This window comes from Alligator mississippiensis, chromosome 4 (assembly GCF_030867095.1).
Source record: "Alligator mississippiensis isolate rAllMis1 chromosome 4, rAllMis1, whole genome shotgun sequence".
In the NCBI taxonomy this organism is placed as follows: Eukaryota; Metazoa; Chordata; order Crocodylia; family Alligatoridae; genus Alligator; species Alligator mississippiensis.
In genome coordinates, this window is record NC_081827.1 from 175,204,284 (window position 1) to 175,224,027 (window position 19,744).

The 19,744-nt window shown below is 41.2% G+C and overlaps 1 protein-coding gene across 1 annotated transcript in view; it reads left to right on the plus strand.

The window, feature by feature from the left end:
- Positions 1-19,744, plus strand: part of CCNYL1 (cyclin Y like 1) — a 53,566-nt gene that overhangs the window by 24,657 nt on the left and 9,165 nt on the right. The window contains exons 4-8 of the mRNA XM_019492162.2: positions 3,187-3,287; positions 5,649-5,684; positions 8,590-8,641; positions 13,584-13,703; positions 17,647-17,813. Of these exons, the coding sequence (XP_019347707.2) occupies positions 3,187-3,287; positions 5,649-5,684; positions 8,590-8,641; positions 13,584-13,703; positions 17,647-17,813 (476 nt within the window). The remainder of the gene's footprint in view (positions 1-3,186; positions 3,288-5,648; positions 5,685-8,589; positions 8,642-13,583; positions 13,704-17,646; positions 17,814-19,744) is intronic.

Sequence of the window (19,744 nt, forward strand, 5' to 3'; positions counted from 1 at the left end):
CAGAGCAATGTCACAAGCACAACATTGACACTTTTTTTTGCACTTATCTAGTGTGGTAATTATAACCAGTTGCAGGGGGGAAGATTGAGACAAATGCGACTTAATGACTCTAAATAAGAAATAAAATCAGGTAAATTTTAAAAAGTTTTGATGACGAGATTTACTGTAGTCAGTAAATGCTTCCTGTTTAGTGTTGCTATATAAAGGCATTTTTTAATACCACTAGTCTTCAGTGAAGTGCCTTTCTTAAGTGCTATTTTTTTTTTTTTTTTGTTAAAAGGAAGTAAAACTGGAGCTGAGGTGGTCAACTAGCAGAAATTATTGTATACTATAAAAACATACAAATATGCAAACTTATAATTTTTTTCATCCTTCAGTGTATGATTGCGTAATTCTAAAGAGCAAATCTTTTTTGATTTCAATCATTGTTCATTGTCTTTTGAAAATTTTAAGATCTCTGTCAAATTCCACTTTAGAATTGCTGTCCTGCTGCTGCATGCTTACCTTCAGAAACATGTTAACATGTAACACGCCTCCAAGTGAGTCTGTACATGCAAGGGATGTCACAAGCATTTTAAGGTGTTCTAAAGATGGAAAATTGATTGACTATGAAAATATTTATTTTCAAAGGTCTTTGAGTCTTCCTGAACTATTGTACATTTTGGCTCTTGCAATTATTGTACATTAGACAAGGATCATGTTGACTGTAAAAATATAATTAACAGTGTATATCACTTTACATCTGGCAACACCAGCAGTATGAGAGAATTAATGGCATGATAAATGGGCCAAGGGGATGCCTCCCAGTAACTCCCACTGTTTGTTTTTTAAAAATGGGGTTTGTAAAACTACTTGGTGCCCAACAAGTCTAAACATGCTGTTAAAAATGAAACATTGTTAACGTAACAGCGTGCATTTTACCTAGGGTATCTTCAGATATCTTTGTTTTGAAATTTAAAGTCAATTCTCTCTGCTAAGACCTGTTTAAGAACCAACTTGCTTGTTTTTACTGGAGGACTAAAGAACTGGAATTGGATCTCTGCCTGAGCATCAGCTGAGAAATCTGAAGGCTATTCTAGCTTTTGCCAAGAGAGCTGTTTTAAATCTGGAGATATGGCATTGAGTAGATGTTACCAAAAACAAATGAGTCTTGATTTTATCATAGAAACAAAGAAATTAAAGGCTGGAAGGAACCTTGAAAGATCTTAGAGTCCAACCCTGCTGCTCTGGACAGGAGTACTGTTGAGATCAAGTGATACCAGCAAGGTGTCTGTCTGTCCAGTCCTCTTAAAGACTTCCAAGGTTGGGGACTGTACCACCTCCTTGCAAAGTCTATTCCAGATCCTGGTCACCCTTTACCATAAAGAAGTTCTTCCTTGCATCCAACCTGAAACCATCCTCTAAGAGTTTATGGTCCTTGCTCCTTGTCCTCCCCTGGGGTGCCCTAGTGAACAGTTTTTCTCTTAGCTCCTGATATTCACCCCTTACATACTTATAGATGGCTACCAAGTCCCCACTCAGTCTTCTCCTTCCCAGGCTGACAGTCCCAGATCCCTTAGTCGTTCCTCATAAAGTTTGTCCTCCAGGCCCTTAATTATTCTTGTGGCCCTTCCCTGGACCCTTTCATGATTCTCCACATCTTTTTTGAAGTTTGGTACAGTTTTTGAGGTATTCTCCAAGAAAAAAAGGAAATACTGAACTTTTAGTATTAAAATTCAGGAAAATCTTTTTTAAAAGCAGCCTAGGTAGTGAAATATATATTAGTGCACTGGAGGGAAGGATCCAGCTTCCATATACCATATTTACTCGATTCCAAAATGAGGGGGTTTTTTCTCAGTTCAACAGGGGGGGCAGCAAGTGGGGAGACACCTTCAATCTTAAGATTCAAGTACTGGCCTAGGGGAGGCAGCTACTGCAACTTGAGCCCCAGCCTGAGCTCCAGAGTTGGAGCCACTACCTGTCCCAAGCTGGGGCTGAAGTGACTCATGCAGCAGAGGCAGTATGGCCCAGGGGATGCACAGCTGGGGAAGCGCAGGGGAGATGTGCAGAAGCAGGGGAACTGCTGTGGCTCTGGTTCTGATTCAAGCCTGAGGCCAGAACTGCAACAGATGATTGCCCTCAGTCAGAGCTGCTACCAGTGCAGCTCCCTGGCTTGCTTGGGGCTAAAGCCATCATATGCTCTGTACTCCAGACAGGTGCTGGGGGTGAGGCAAGTGACAGGGGTAGGGGGCAGGCACTTGGGGTGGGGCAAGTATTGGTGGGCAACAGGCAGAGGGACAAGTGACCAGGGGCGCAGGGAATGAATTTAAGACAACATTCTGATAATTTGATCTTATATGTGGCAAAATATAACAAATGTGTTATGTTTTCAGTTACAGAATCTAGTGGGGGGGTAGTCTTAAATTCACAGTTGTCTTAGATTCAGTTAAATATGGTATTTATCAGTTGAAACCTTCATTGTGCCTGACTTTTCCCTCTAAGGTTTCCTTGGAAGGGAACCTTAGAGGGAAATTCCCTCTAAGGTTTCCTCCTTAGCCTTCAGCTATAGCTCTAGGCAATGTTAAGTTCTCCAGGCAGTTTGCACAATAATTCAAAATGTGGGACATTGACTAAAGTGAGGTTTTATGTAAAACTGAATTTTTAAGTGATGTGGTATTCAATGCCCCAAATGTGTCTCCAGTTTAGGATGTCATGTAAAAGAAAGGGTGGAAAAAAATAGGCAGGAGTAGGAGCCAAAAAACAGTTGGGGTAAGGAAATATAAGAACATACTTAAGGATTGAGGCTGGGGAGAGTGGTATGCACCTCACCAAAGCTCACAATTTTTGGACATGGTAGTGGTTGTGCACTGGAGGGAGTAGAGTGGAAATGTCGGGGGTGGTATAGATTTCTGTAGTATGTGCTGTGGCTAAATAAATGAATAGCTAAACTCAAGTTCATTGATTCATGTCTAAAACTAAAATTTCACAATATTGGTTGTGTTCATACATACATGCAGTCCTTTCAGATGGGGTAGTGTTTTGAGTAATTTGACTGAACAGATAGCTTAGATGACAAGAGCCTTCATTTACAAATACCTCCGGTTTCATACGTTTACGTTTTGGATGAGTGAATGGAGTTGTAAACCCAAAATCCAAACTGGTAAAAGCACTTCTCTTACCTGTGTTAATTTTTTTTTTTTTTTTAAGGTTTCTCCGGGGCAGCTTACAAAAAAGTATAGCTCATGCTCAACAATATTTATAGATGACAGCACTGTCAGCCAGCCTAATCTTAGAAGCACAATAAAATGGTAAGTACCATTCTAATCGCAGAAGGGACAGGGCAGCATTGCAAGCTTTTTCTTTGGGAGTAGTAAATTGTGCTGGTATATTTCATTCGAGGTATTTGATTCTGGTACGAGTCCAGTGCTGCTCATCCTTGGCAGTTTGCTCTTGGAAAAAAGCTGCAGAGTCTGGGGGATAGGTTAGATTTATAGAAGTATGATGGGAAAGCTTTCTTTTGCCAGCTGGTACTGCAGATCAAGGTTGTTGACTTCTGCATATTTCAGTACAGCCATTGTCAATTCACCTGATGATTTTTTGTGTGGAACTGGGGTGTGTCAGCCTCTGAATAAAAAAAGTGTTGTTTAATTGTTGAAAATAAAAGCAGAAGCAAAATCCCTTGAAATGGTGGTGTGAAAATAGTCTTACTTCAGCTGTGATGTTGTTCTGCCCTCTAATGGTAGCAAACTATAGTGCGGTTCCCTTTTTGGTTCTGTAGCCTTTCCACTATATTTCAAAGTATGTTTGCTATTTTTAGATGCATATGTTTTTAACAACTCAGTCTTTGTTGTTCACCATCTGAGATGGCTTTTTGGTCCACTTGCTGCCGATGGTGGAGGGAAAGCCACTTCCCTATGGGAACAGTCATTACCTGAGATTGCTGTTAAGAGGCATTCCTATATTTTTCATGAAAGCAGTACATTTGTCAGCAGAAAGATTGAGTAAAACTTGGAAGCATGTTAAACTTTGGATTTGGCTTGTTGAATCTAAGGTTGATAGTGATGCTTATCTGCTTTGCCAGAGTGAACATGTTAGTAAAGAGTTCTGAGCTAACCCATCTCCTCTTGTCCAGTCTCTGCCACATGACACATCCTTCTGGCAGTGAGTTAGCTGGTGTACTGGGCAATCCTAACCCTGTTTAGGACTTGATAAGTATTTTAAATCTCTAAACTTGAACTAGTAGGACACTGCGTGGTTCAGAATTGTAAAATAATCTTTTTTTATAGCTAGCCTCTCAGCTATGACCCTGAATAATAAAGAGCTGGAAAATGTTTCTTTGACATGTTGACTGAATGTAACAGTCACAATTTTCCCTCTTCCTCTTGGCCAGTACTAGTAGTGATTTATGTAAAGGCTGCTTCATTACCTGTGTGAAATTAGTTTAATTCCTGGTATGTAGGTATCCACCTCAGACCATTTAGTTGGCAACAGTGGCAAATATGACAAGGACTGAAAGGGCAAGAGACTGAACTTGAATATTGTTTCTTGCTGGGCTCGTGACTCAACATGTGCTGGAGCGGTCCCTCGTATACTTTTCCTCTGGCTAAACATAGGCTTTAATCTCTCCAGGGCTGTTAAATCAGTGATTCTTTGTCATTTAAATTAACTTTTAAAAGCTTTTAAGAGAGGACAGATGCTTTACTGTGCAGTTATAGTTATTATAATATTTCTTACAGATGTTGAAACACTATATCTTGAGCTAAATCTCAGCAAGTGTAATTCTCTAAGGTTGTATTTTCCTAACGCTAGGCTCTGGCTGTGGAGCAGGGGAAGGAGCTGGGGGTGATGGCATGGGGGTACCATCAGATTAGGGGTTTTGATATCTTCACTCAAGATGGCATTCAGCATCACCTGGTGGTGGGGGGAGGAGCAGGTCAAAACCGTAACTCTTTTGGCTTGGGGACACTTTCCTATGTAGCTGCTGGGACCTTTGACCACGCCTCAACTTGTCTACTGCCAGAGGCTGTAGCTTCCCAAGGCACAAACCCTATACTCTTCTCTTCTGTTAGAGGAAAAGATGTGTTGCTAGCAGCTTCCCTTGGTTCAGTCTCTTGTTTAAATAGATATGACTCTCTCTTGTCAATGTACTCCAAATGCCATTATTGACTGGCTGCTTCTTGACTGGCATAAAGGACAGATATTTCAACCTATAAACTGCATTTACCATAAAGGTATCAAGAAAATATTGAACCCTTGTGAGTCAGTTGTTTTTTGACTTTTTGAATCGTAAACTCCCCCTCTTTCCTTGATAAACAAGCATGCATTTAATCTGTGCACTTCACTTCTTGGATGAGATAAGAGGATATGAATACGCACACACATACACACAGCATTTCAAGTGAATTTAACAAATTGAGTGGTATCTGTTCTGGCTAATATCTGTTCACTTTTGCAAACATCAGAACTGAGGGATGGGGGAGCTTGTGTCAAAAATGGCTTAGGTACGTCAGGGAGCCTATTTCATTTTAACTTCAGCAATGGCTCAAGCTGTAAATGGGTTGCAGTAAGTTTCTCTCCTGAGCTGCAGCATGTGTGTCAAGATGGAATGCACAGAATATGCTTCATTAAAATGACATTATCTTCTCTTCTCCCCTCTGCTTTCCTTTCAGTGTGACATTAGCAATATATTACCACATAAAGAACAGGTAAGTACCCTCAAGATCTGTCTCTCGTTAAGTAAAATAACTGTCCTGTAATTGAGTCAGTTATGACCAAATAATTTGAGTTACCTTTGGTTTAATAGCTAATAGTTTTGTTTTGGTAGCTTTATAGTTCATTGAAGCCCCCTCCCCATGCTTTCCCTCTGCTTGTTGGTGCCATTCACTGACCTTCTAAAACCAGTCCTGTGTTCAACATAACATCAAGGTGAAGAACAAAATGTTAACAAAAATGAAAGTGGCAAAAATGGGAAACCTTTCTGAATGTATTCTCAAACTAGTATTTAAGTTAAGTTTTGTCCTACTCCCTCCTGAATGAATTGTGTGCAATTAGGTGAATGTAGGAGAACTTCTTTCCTGTGTTTTGTATCCTATAGATACCATGTATGAATTGCCTCAGGCTGTAAGACCTAATTGTTTAAGAGGTAGCATAATAATCTTTGAATTGAGAAATGAATATTGAGGCTTGTAAAACTTTTTCCACTCAGTTTTAGTTGCAAGTCCCATTCAAGTTTTAGAAAGTGGGAATAGTAAGAATAGAATACAAGGACCCTGACTTCTTTAATTCATGAGTGGTCTTAACAGCTGTGGGTAGAGGGATTCCAGCAACGTCCCCTTAACTCTTTGGAGTTATCTTCTCTAGCACTGAGCCCAGTGTTCACTAATAGTTCCTACTGACATTAGCTGTCCTGAAAGAACTAGTTTCTAGGGCAAACAACAGATGTTAGGAAATGTCCAGGCTAGCCTCTCTAGACTTCAGTGTAAGCATATTCTAAGGGTGAGGGATAGGCAGCCCCACTGGGGAGAGGGTTAGTAGAGAGGAAAGATGCCTATAATCTCAACTCCCACCCTCCAGCTTTTGCCGTGTTTTTGGAAAAGGAGGACAGTCCTTTTTTGTTGCGCAAGAAGGGCTGTTCTTTAAGCATTAGACTTAATTGAACCTATTGTGGTTTAAGATCTATGAAGGTGTTTAAGGCTTTGGATTTGAGGTATTGTGTCAGCCTGTGTTACAACATGTACCAACACACTTTGTATAGGCAAGACACACTGTCTACCATAATCTAAATAGAATAAAGACCTCAGAGCAGGCATGAACTTTTCTATAAGGAGCCAACTTACTGAAGCTAAAATGGTTAAAAACAAAATTCAGGGGGGGTGGGGGGGATAAAGATGCTATTTGACATATTTGATAGCATGGTAACTTTAATATAGACAAGTTGGCTGTAGTTAGCCTGCTGATTTTTTTTAAACCATGGAGAGCCAGAGGTTTGATTTTGAAGGCCAACATATCCTAAACTGTATATTTAAAACATTCATGACTCCACCTTTGTTTTTTCAAGGAGGTTGGTGCTCCTGAAGGAGCTTCGAGGCAGTGTTTCTCAATCAGGGCATTGCTTCACCCGTTAAAGAATCTTGTGGCACCATAGGGTGCTATTCAGTGTTAACCACTATTAGGCCTGCAAACAATTGCACATGATTCCCAAGATGGAGCAGGGTGGTACCCTTGGGCAGAGGTTCTCAACATTTTTAGACTCTAGGCACCCCTCATCAGCCTCAAGGCACCCCCTCCAAAACTTGTCATTTTGAACAGCAGTCCAGTTGAAATACTAATTTATCACATGGCTTTTACCTCCTTGCAGGGAGGGCTAGGGAGCAGCTAGACCGGGGATCCTGAGCCTACCCATATCTGCTTGTCTCCTCACACCTGAAGCCTGAGCCTGCTTTCTACTGATCTTACACTTCCTGGCACCCTGGTTAAGAATTGCTGCCTTGGACTTGTTCAGAATTTGTTCAGAAATGCAGACGTTTACCAGCCTCCTTTGTCAGGTGCTAAGAATTAAATGATGAAGTTACACTGTTGTCTGCAAAGGCTCATGCATTTCTGAACAAGTCTCTAAGGTGTTGCCCTGCCCTGCCTTCTGCCTGGCTTCAGATTAGCTTGGCTGACTCCCTCTCTATATGATCAAGATAAACCCAGATAATCCATAGTGTCAAAAGTCTGACCTGTTGTGGTCTTTCTGAGTTCTTTGCCTCAGAAGAATAGTTCCTTTTTTTTTTTTTTCCCATAGTCAAGAAAGCAGCAAAAGCTAAGAACTGGCATTTTCTTCATTAGGGTCAAGGCACCCCTTGTTAGACTCAAAGTCAAGAACCACTACTGTAACAGAATTGCGTATCACAGTTTGTAACTTTATTGCAAAGTTTTGATATCATGATAGCCATCTAGCCATCTCAATGCAAAATTCTAGAGGAAGTAAGCATTTTGCTACCTTAGTGCTGACTTTGACTAGCAATGTTATCTTTCTTCATCTGGGGCGGGTCTTGAGTAGTTACATCATGGAAAAACTACCTGTAGGAATTTACAATGTGATAATTCATGTTTCATTTATGTAGATAATTAGTACTGTTTCTTTAACTGAAAATGGACTTGCAGCTCTTGGAAATGTTCTACAAGGGTTTGGCACTTGTGGCTTATCCTTAGCTGCAGCATGGATTTAAATCATATTCAACTGTTTGATAGCATTTGTTACCTTAATGAACCCTTTTGTAATCTTCAGAATGAAGATTACCTTTAATGAATGTATCTTCAGAAAAAAACACTGGCAACTGTATTAAGTTGCCTCTAGTACTTATATTTTAGATGCCTAATTTAACTTCTAGTGTTGAGCTAGTGGTTTACTCTCTTCTAATTATTAAACACTTTCAATTGTGGCAGGTTTCATAATTGGTCTTAAGGGAATGCAGCAAAACCTAGCTCCAGATTTCAGGAAAAGAGTTGAAACTATAAAATGTACCTGTAATCCCCTTTTAATAGAGTGAATAGCTTAGCTTATTGATGCTGTACACCATCAATAACTAATCCCTATTGGTAAAACATGTATTCCTTGTTTTATAGAGATTCAGACAGATCATTGGATATTTTTGATGAAAAATCACATCCTCTTACAGTAAGTGACATCTCTTGGGTCTCTTTCTTTTTAGTTCTGTGTTTTCACCTTGATTGGCCTTGCATGTAAGAGAGAGCATGCATTAGTATCCAGGTCCAAAGAGTAAAATCTTTTTTTTAATTACTCTGTACTCAGTTCACCAAACAAAGATATGACTATCTCTTCTGACCTTCAGAAGCCAGTTAGTTCCTGAATAAATTTGCATAGCACGTGCTTTCTTTCCCTTTCCCTTTGGTATCTGTAGAATAAGATGAAACAAAATGCATTGTAATGAAGGTTTGATATTTAGGGGCTTATCATGTTGCTTCCACACTTTTTTTTTTTTTTCCTTGCCATTTTCCTCCTGTCTGTTTTAGTGCTACTTTATGACAAGCAGTTGGTTTCCTAGTCATTTAGAAAGATGTGTATTTCCTTGAAAACCTATATGTCTACTTTTAAGTGACTGCAAATAGGAGTAAATGGTGTATGAAGCATTGCACAAAGCAGGAGACAGCGAGTCTGGCCTTTTAAAATTTTGCCTTTTCAGATTTGTTAATGTAAATACACTTAGTGCTTCTTACCTTGTAGTGTGGGAGATTCAGCATGTTGTTAGTCTATAATTACAGTCCTGTTTATACAATCTTTAAGGTGCAAAATCTAATAATAGATTCTACCTTAAGGCTGTGTGCTTTCTGCGGATAGTCGTTGAGTGGTGTCGGGTTTATGACTGCCTTGCAGAGTCTTGGTCGTTTACTCATTTTCGTCGGGCGTGAATTTAGTTGAGCCTGTTATAGTTCGGATGTTTTAAGCAGATGATGGTTAATTTATCTGCCAGACGCTAAAATTAAGTGTTAGAGTTAACGTAACTTAAGGGCTACAGTTTCGTTCTGCTATCATGTAGGCTCCCTAGAAAGAACTGCATTGTGCTAGGAGCTGCACCTTTATAATAAAAACAACAGTCCAACTTTCAAGGTAGATGCCGAGGGGAATGAAACAGAACTCTTGGGCTCTTCTCTTGATGCAGTGTATATATTGACTAGTGAAGGACAAATGTGGGGTTTTTTAAAGTAATTTTACAGTTATTTGTTGGTATCTGTAGCATTGGATTTTGAGCTCTAGTATCAAACTTATTTTGCAAGAGTTTTCTAAAAATACCATACATGAGGGTGTTCAGTACAAAGGAGTTGAGTCCCTGTTGTGAGATGGGTAAAACGTTCTCAGCATCTCAGTTCTGCTCCTGTGGACAGATGTAATGGGTGCTAGGACCCAGCCACTGTCACCACTTTTCCCTGCGGTGGTATATGGGGAGAGTGTCCACAACTGGTGCTCATCCCTGCAGCAGCAGGGGAAAGCAACTGCTGATGAAACCCTCTGCAACTACAGGGAAAAAGGCCAACTGTGGGCACTTTCCTTGTGCAGCCACTGGGAAAAGCAGTGGTGGTGGCAGCTGGATCCTAGTGCCTGCCCATCTCTAATACAAACTGGGTCAGTTCTGCTGCTGCAGGCCCAGGTCTGTGGGCCAGACCTGATCTGGGTCGTAGTTTGGCAACTCCTGACTTAAGCCGTTAAAATAGTTTGCTCCTCCTTGATTTTGGAGGAGCAGACTGCTCCAAATCAAGGGAAGTCCTTCCTGAAGGAACTACACCAACAGATTAATTACTGACTTTACCATGTCCAGTTTCAAGTATGCCCAGGTTTTTTGGGTTTCTTTCCCCCCCATCACTCTCCCTGCCCTCCAGTCAGATTATTTGTTGCTCACTTGCTGAATTTGCTGCTTCAGGATCATCAGCACTGTGTTGTGCTCCAGTAACCTTTTGAGGAATCCTGATTCTATGGCTCAGAAATATCAAACTTGCTTGGGGCTCCAGACCAGATCCAGTCCATAGGGCTCCTTGAAGGCCAGATACAGCTCAGGATGTAGGGGATTGCAACAGTGGCCACTGCAGTAGAAGCAAGAGGCCTGGTGACAGCCATGTCCAGCAGGCCCAAAGAACCCCAGAATCTGCCATGGTGACTGCTGGTGGCCCAGGAGACTGCATAAAGAGGCTCTGCAGGCTGGATCTGCCCTGCAGGCCATATATTTAACACCCTGCTGTGGCCTGAATGTTGCTTCTGATGCCAGGCACCTGAGTATTTCTTGCCTGTGCACTTTCCCTGAAGCTACTGTTTCTGGTATTTCCCAGTCTAAGATGTGGTCCTTTAAGTGACATGTGCAGTGGTCAAAGTTGACTCAGATATCTGGACTGTGTCAGTGCCACTTGTTGCACAGGCCCTGCTCAGGTAGTTTCATTGCAACATTGGAAACTCCAACATTTGCTGAGTCTCCAGTATCATTTGTTTGGAGTCCCAGGAGAACCATTTGCTCACTAACTTGCAGTTGTTAAAATCTTCAGTGCAAGAAACCTGTGCATGAAAACATTCAGCAACCTTGTTAGTCAGCTGAGGGTTTGGTATCCACTTAGTTCCTCAGGAACAGCATATTAAAGCTTAGCTCTCAAAGTTAGTGCTGCTTTGTGTGTTTTGGAACCTGCTTGTTTTGCATCTCCCCCAGACCTCTGCGGAGAAAGCCCTCAGTCCTTGTTGTTCTCCGTTAGGCACAAGAGAAGCACAAAGTATATGCATTATGGTACGGACATGATGCAGTATCATGTGTGGCGTTTAGTACTGGTGATCATTTTGACAACTGTTTCTAATTTGCATACTTTCTTAGCATGTGATGTATTAAAAAATCTTAAGTGCTCTCAAATTATGACCCAGTTTCATCAGTCTACTTGCTTCTGATGACACCTTTGCACTATATTACTACTCAGTTCTGTGTCTGTCTGGCTTTGAGTGCCCTTGCATTATGATCCAGCTGGCAAGCCATGTTGTGGCTCTTGCTCTTTCCCTACCTTATGGTTATTGCTATTGAGCATGCAGAGGAGGCATGAGAGTATTATCCTTTGATTACTGCAGTTTAGCTTAAATTTGGATTAGAGAGAGATCCCTTTAATTTTTATCCTGCAAAACCACTCTCAGTATGAGAGCCCAAACTCTCAACCCTCCTCAAGTTTGGGATACCAAGATTCCTTTAGGGGAGTTGGTCAAGTTTTCAAAAAGTCTTACAGGATATGAGAGGTTAGTCTGATATCTTGCATCTCCCTTACTTAAAATCACTTCATTTTTGGCTTTGTCACTTTTAACTTAGACCTCGCTGTAGTCATTGGTCTTACAGTAGTAGTTTGGCAACTCTTGACCTAAGCTGTTAAAACAGTTTGCTCCTCCTTGATTAGGGGCCACATCCAGACAAGTGCAGATGTGCAGTATGTGGCGCCACAGCCCTGTCTGCTCCCCATACCACTCATGCAGGCATTCTCCACAGAGTTTTTTTTTGATCCCGGGGTCAAAAACCGCATGCTGAAAAAAGCATGGTGGCACATGTGGTGGCATTGTGCACCACTCAAAACTAGAGCTGGGCTGTCTGGAGCCACACTTCAGCTGCCAGCTGGGCTTCCTGCCATGGCTGCAGCCCCGGGAGGTCCCCAGGACCGCAGGTGAGGCTGCTGGGGCCAGCAGAGTTGCTGGTCCCAGCCTCCTGTACCTCACCCAGGGTAACCTGCCATGTGCCAGAGCACACGTGGCACAGGCATTCCCCAGGGACAAGTAGCAGCAGCACCTTGTGCTGCTGCTACTTGTCCCTGGGAAAACAAATGTCCGCACTCATCTGGATGCGCCCCTGGGGTGTGTCCAGATGAGCACGTGTGTGGTTTGCAGTAGCTCAAAGCTGTTAGAGGCACTGCAAACCACACATGGCACATGTGCAACCATTCACTGCCGTAGTGTGGTGCCAGAATGTGACACTGGGAGATCCCAGTGTCAAAAAAACCTGCCACAAAAAAGTATGGTGCACACAGCAGCAGTGTGTGCCACCAGAAACAGCCTGGCTGTCCAGAGCCACACTGGCTGCTGACCATGCTCCATGTGGCTGAATTGGCTGCTGGCCTCGCCTACTCCACCTGGGACAATTTGGCATGTGACGGAGCATGCCCTGGGGCACAAAGCAGTGGCACAAATGTGTGCTGCTGCTATTTGTGCCGTAGCAAATGCACACACCTGCATGTGGGGAGCGCCCGTGGATTCTTTTTTGGGGGGCCGGTTTCCTTAAGCTTTCTTTTCATTAATAGTGAGGCTCCTACATGGCCAGTATCATTAAAGATAAGAAGAATTATGCTTTGACATCAGTTTACTTAAAATAGTATCTCTTCCATCACTGTCCCCTCAGCTGGGAAGAACCTTTTGATGTATTTTTCTGAGTTTTGTCTTTTGAAAAGCCAGTGTTGGGTGTGTGCGTGTGCGTGTGAAACAACTTCTCCAAAGTGAAACAGTGTGTCCTGATAAATCTGGAAATAACATGAGAAATTCTATAGATGACAGTTAATTTCCATGGTGGCATGTAGAGATGGATCATGGGTCTGTCAGTTGGCCTTGGAGATCAAAAAATGAGTTTAATTTCCATTGTGTTAGGGAATTTAATTCAGGTGAGTGAAAATCTATCTTGATATCTTCAGTAGTAGTGATATATCTATAAAAGATGTTATATGCAAGGACGTTATGTAAATCTTGGTATGCCAACAAGAGAACTTACTCTTTCTTGCAAACTTCTTGCATGTCAAAAACTATGCACTTTATATTCTTGGGGTAATTTTTATAACTTTAATGCATCTTCAGGATAATAGGGAGTTGTCTGATTTTAATTTAAACTCATTCTTCCAAAAGCAAAGCATGAATTAAAACAAATTACAAAAAATAAAACTATTGCTTTTCATTGGGGACGCTCATTATTCCATGTCCAGTTCTTCTTTCTATATAGGATTGTATTCCTTTTTTTTTTTTTTTTTTTTTTTTTTTTTTTTTTTTTTTTTTTTGTAAGTGGAAGTTTTTAGTAAGTAAGACTTGCAGTAACTGCACATTCTTTCTGTTTCAGCGAGAAGAAGTTCCAGATGACTACTACAAGCATGACCCTGATCACAAGCACATCTACCGCTTTGTACGGACACTTTTTAGTGCAGCACAGCTGACAGCTGAATGTGCAATAGTGACACTAGTAAGACATGCTTGGTCATTAGAAATATGTTCTGAATATAAGCTTTAAAGGTCTATTTTTCATTTATGAAATTAAACTACATCAGATCTAAAATATAACTAGATGAAAAAGGAGTCTTTGAAAGCCTGTATTGGTAATAAAGATTAACTGTATTACAGTTCAACTATAAATTAGAAAATATTTTTAACAACTTTCCAGAGGCACTTATGCAGTTCTTTTCCTATACTTGAATAATCAAGGCTCAATCACTTGTCCCATGAAACTTGTTTGTTTTAGACCAGCAACAACTACGTATTTTGCAGTGAAAAGGAATGCAGTTACAGGGAACTGCTAATGAGATATGTGGTTACTGGTTTGAATGTAGCTTAGCGTATTTGTTATTGGAAGCAGTCCCCATCCTATAACTGATAAGTATTAACTGAGTTGTGACCTTATTGTAATTGTTGTGGGTTATTTTCATGCATCCCCAAGCATAGTTGAGATGGGACTTCAATCATTTCAGCTCCTGTACATACAGGTTCTACAAGCAGTGTGATATCTGGTTTGTTGTTAGCCAGTGAGTGGCTGTAGTAAAAAATTGAATGGGTTTTATGTATGTTAATTTAGAATTCATGTATAGATTTCCAAATTTGTTATTTGCAACTTTACTGGAGACTTCTTTCTGTGGGATATTCAGAAAGGGTTTAAATACACCAGTGGTGAAAAGGAAAGTTTTCCTGGAGACAGGCAAAAATGTTCAATGCTTTTATACAAGTTATTAGGCTTACAAAATGTAAAAGCTAAGGTTATTTATAAATTAAAGTTTAAAGTAGCTGACATGCGCTATTGGGCAAATTTGAAGCAGCAGCAGCCCTAATTACCTATGGCTTTTGCAGGAGACCTAGTATAGGGGTGATTAGCCTCTGGTCTGTGGGACAGATGCAGCCCTAGGTATCTGGCCCACAAGGCTCCCCACAGATTAGGAAATTTTGGTACCAGGGGAGCAGTGGCTGTAAATATGGCCACCCTCCTATGCTGCCAAATTCCCAAGCCCCGTGCAGCACTTTGGGGCCAGGTCAACCTCTCATCCCACCTCCATGTCCCTGCCTCTGCTCCCCACCCCCCCCTTTCCCCCAGCTGTGAAGCCAGGATGCCCCCTGCCTTCCTCCATGCAGTCATGTGGGGCTGTCCCAAGACTGCCCGGTGCCAGATTGGAACCACCAGCCAGAAATGTGGATGGTCTGGGTGCAGCCCATCTGGTTGAGCACCACTGAACTAGTATATCTGAACCTATAAGCAACACTAAAACTAGCCATGTTATTTTATAGTGCTGCTGCATACAATGTTAGTGGTACAATGGGGCTGTTTGAGGAGAATAAAATGGTTGTGCAAGCCTCTCGCAGAAATTTGCAGGTTAGTAGAAAGGATAGTAATGGATAGCCAGGCCAAACAGTGGGGTAATCCTGGGGTGAAAGAAAAAACATCTTTTCTGTTTACTCCATTGAGGAGGTAGGCTGCTTCTAACGTATCAGCTACTTTGGGTCCCTTTACATGTGCAGGTAAAGGCACGATGAGATCTAATGCACAATCCTCACAATCATGCCTCCTGCCATGCCCCACACATGTGGTGTGATTGTGGAATGGCGCATCAGATTCTATCACTCCTTATTGCTGGTGCAGGGGGAGCCTGACCCCAGTTTCCCCTGCACTGGCAAGAAGCAGGCTCCCATGACTGGAAGCCCCCTCAGCTAACAGGGCTCCCAGGTGTGAGGATTCACCATGTACTCCTATGACTAGGAGCCCTTCCAGCCACAGGGGTCCCCATAGCAATGAGACCACAGCTGACATGGTGCCTCAGCCATGGTGTTGCATGGGGTACTGCTGGGGTGGGATCACTGTCATCTGTTGGGGCTCCTAGCCATGGGGGGCTGGAAGCCAGCATCAGCTGGGAGCTCCCAGGTTCACGAGTGCCCATGGGGGGGCTCCCCCCAGTTTAAAGCTCTGATCAGGGGCTCCCAGCCACAGGGGCCCTAGTAAGCATGTTCAATTAATGGCTTGATAGGAAGCAGCTACAAAGTTATTACACATTTTGTGGAATAACTTTTTTACTTATTTCTCTCTTTATCACACCATTAATTGATTGGACATCTTGCCTAGTGACCACTTAAGGCATAATTAACTGGTTACCCATGCCTTATGTATAACATGTAGATGGGACCTTTTAGTTAGAGTCTAAATAAAACACAGAGCTGCCAAAGGGTAAAGCAACAGTACTCTACTGAGAAAGTTCTTGCTCTTGCACTCTTAGACCAGCTCCTGCTATTTTAACATCCTTGTAAAATTTAGTCTTAGGTAGAATCTGTTTTTCAAGGTATGCGACTGTTTAGAACTAAATTAACAACAAAGGCATACATGTTCAGCAAGATGCAATGAAAACTTAAAAAAGTAGATTAGATGGAGGAACTGAAGAGATACGGAATATCCAAAAAAACACTCTTAGCTTAAAAAAAATTCTGCTTTGAGAATTTGGAGTTCAGTCGTCTGCTAGATTAATTTTGATTTCTCCTACTCCTGGAAGATAAATATAGTTCAAAAGATGAGTAGAGAAGGAAAAAAATATAACCAAAAAAAAGTATGGGAAAAAAGAGAACCTCTTTATTTCATAATTTGACTTTTAAAAACAGTGATTGAGAAGGCTGAATAACTACGTTCTTCATAGATTCATACATGTAAATAGATTCTTGTTTTGCTTTGCTTGGGTAAAGCATGCAAGCAGTTTTACAAAACAAGATTCTTGTTCTGAGCAGCTTGCCCAAGGTCACAAAGTTGTTAGAAAAATAACAGATTAAGGAAATGCTTGCCTTGTGGGTTTCTTTTTTTCTTTGAAGTGGATTTCAGCCACTAGATGGCTCTGTTACCTATAGAAAAACTCCTAGAGAGACCAGTCTAAGACTATAATAGAAACAAAAATTAGTAAGCATGGTACCTAGTTATCTTTATCATTCAAAAAGTCCAGTGAATGCAAAGGGTAGTACTGAGGTTAGTCAGCTAGAGTTGCCTCCAAATTCCTGTACGTACTTGTGAATGGAACATTTTAAATAATCTGCTTTTTTGTGTAAAAAGTGGTGTTTTTATTTTTTATAAAACACTTTTATAACGCTACATATTTATTTTTCAATTGAAAAATATATGTGTGTGTGTGTGTGTGTGTGTGTGTGTGTGTGTGTGTGTGTGTGTGTATGTGTGTGTCAGCTGCTTAGCGCATGTAACTGTAATAAACCTGCGTGTATAAAGATGGAAAAATGCTGGCAAGAAGCAATAGAGATTCAAGCTTCATGGGCTGGTCAGGTCTGGAAACCATATGAGGGGAAACAAAATACCTTGAAACTGTAGGTTTTTATCTGAGGATTTTTCACCACCTGTCTTTGAGTGCAGCAAGCTGAAACATGAGGTAGCTCAACTGCCAAAGGGTTGGGTGGTGGTGGCTTAGTCTGTTTCATACAAACCATCTAAGGACTTGCGTGATTTAAAACCGTGCAACACATCTGTCTAAGAACAGACCATGGTTCAGACTAGTTCATCCTGTCTTGCTTCAAATGCTGCAGCTGATCCATGATGAGAGAGAGTTTTAGGAATGAGTGGTTAGTAGTTACGGATGTTCAGTTGTGAGAATCTGATATTTCCAATAATAGACTTCAGTTCAGTTTTTCACTGGTACAGCAGAAGTTACTAGAAATTCAAGAACTTTATAGTATGTTTTAAGACAGCTCTCTTTATGACTTCCATTGACATGGATTTATGTAACTTTTTTAAAATTCTAAATTTTAAAGCTAAGTAATAGTTGCTGGTGGCTTACTCTGTTAAATGAATGAATATTAGCTAAATCAGAAGAGAACATCGGTTTGAGTTCTTAACAGCCATTGACTGAGATCAAAGATGTCTAAGATCAGTTCTCTTTTTGTAGGTTTACTTGGAAAGACTCTTAACCTATGCGGAGATTGACATCTGTCCTAGTAACTGGAAAAGAATAGTTCTAGGAGCTATTCTGCTGGCTTCTAAAGTTTGGGATGATCAGGCTGTATGGAATGTGGATTACTGCCAAATATTAAAGGACATTACGGTTGAGGACATGTAAGTTGCAAGATGTCATCAATTTGCTGCTCTTTTCAAACATCATTTTTGGAGATCTAGTCAAGTGGTCCATTCTAAGACTGATGCTCAGTACACAGAACTGAAGTAGTTTGTTGTTGGGCTTCCATTGCTTTTTAAAGCAAGAGAATTACCTAACAGGGCAGCTAGCAGAAACTCTCTTATGGAAATAAATCATATACAGATTTCCCTCACTTTTTCTAGGCTCTGTATGTGCAAATTCACTCTTATGCGATGACTCTTTTTATATAAAAAATTAATTATATGCAAGGTAAATTCACTCTTATGCGATCAGTGTGGTGGAAGCCCGCAGTCAGCAGCTTTGTGCAGTGTATTGTGGGAGTGACACACACCAAAATAGTCTCCTGTGTGGATCTGTGCTCCTCATTCGTTGTCTGCAACACGTGCTTCTGTAGTTGCCATCCCCACTATGGTTTCAGCATCCCCCTAGCTTATCTCTTACCCCTCTCCCTGGTCCATCAATGAAGCCTTCACCACCCTCTCTTCACATCAACTAAACATTCACCACCACCCTGTGCTTGTGTGTACTGTCTGCTGTCGGTGAGTACCAAAATTGTCTTGTAAAAGTGGTAGAGATGGGTCTGGGGGTCGGTACAGTCATGGTTTTGGAACATAACCCTATTTGTTGCATTGTAAAATGGCTTCCCTTTATGTGAATTTGAGTTAAGTGCTGTTTTCCAGGAATGCATGTACAGCATAAAGCAAGGGAAACCTGTACTTGTTTCTAGTGACTTGCATATTAAAGTTAGTAATAACCTATACTAATTTGTGTTGCCTGCTCTCAGCTTTTCTTTCACACTATCAATTTTCTATTTTTATTTTTTTTTATTACCTCATGAATGTCATTGCTGTACTGTACCAATCAAAATCTGAAAGTGATTTTTTTTCAAGAATTCCTTTGTGCCTATTAAGATGAAATTTAAATGAAATACTTGGGAATGACTCTTTAGCTTGGGTTTTTACAAGCTCCTAACATTAATTGTGATTTCTGTCTTGGGTCTGTATTCCCAGTATGCTCGGGAACACCCCAAGCTCAAAGTACAGAGCTATTTTGTGCAACAGATCTGAACACAAGACATCTGCTGCTAATGTAGACACTTCCCAAGTGTTGCCTACTGCCTTTCCTTCTCAGATGAGTTCTTGAAAGCACTTCCTGGATCAGTATAACCAGCTGCTTAGTTTGACTGTTCATTCTGCCTGTTCATTACATATTTTGCCTCATGTACTTCAGCTGTAAGTTTTAGGAAACTTAGTAACCAATATAATGGATCCAATCTCAGTGCATTTTATCTTTGACTGTCCCAGTTCATGCTGTGTCATAAAACATCACCTCTTCTAGTTCTTTGTGCTTACACAGTGGGTCAAGTGGAAGGGGAAATAAATGACATAGTGATAAGTTTGGAGGGGTTATATTGTTCTGAGCAGCTGCATTATGTCCTTGCAGGTAAATGTTATTGTTCTGCTTCTAAAGACAGGTCATAACTAGTGCTGTGACAGCTTGCTCAAGGAAGTTACCTCAGACAGCTGGGTCCTGGTCTGAGGATCTGAAGCTGTTCTGATTTCACACATTTCTTTTGACTCATGAGTAAAGGTGACTTGGAAGATTTTTCTTCAAAAGCTTTGCCTTGAAGGGTCCAGGGTAAATGGTCAGATAGTCAGTTGGTCACTCAACATTTTGGATGCTTGCCCATCAGTAGGAGCAGAAACTGACAGGATGCCAGTGGGACCTAGCAAGAGCACCAACATCGCTGTTCCTGGAACACCCCAAATCATCTTGCTACTCTACTGTCATTTGAGATTGTTTTCCTGGACTGTCAAGACAGTCCATGTCGGTATTTGCCCATGTTGCCCTCCACTCCAACAAGTAACAAGTCAAAACCTTCAGTTCATTC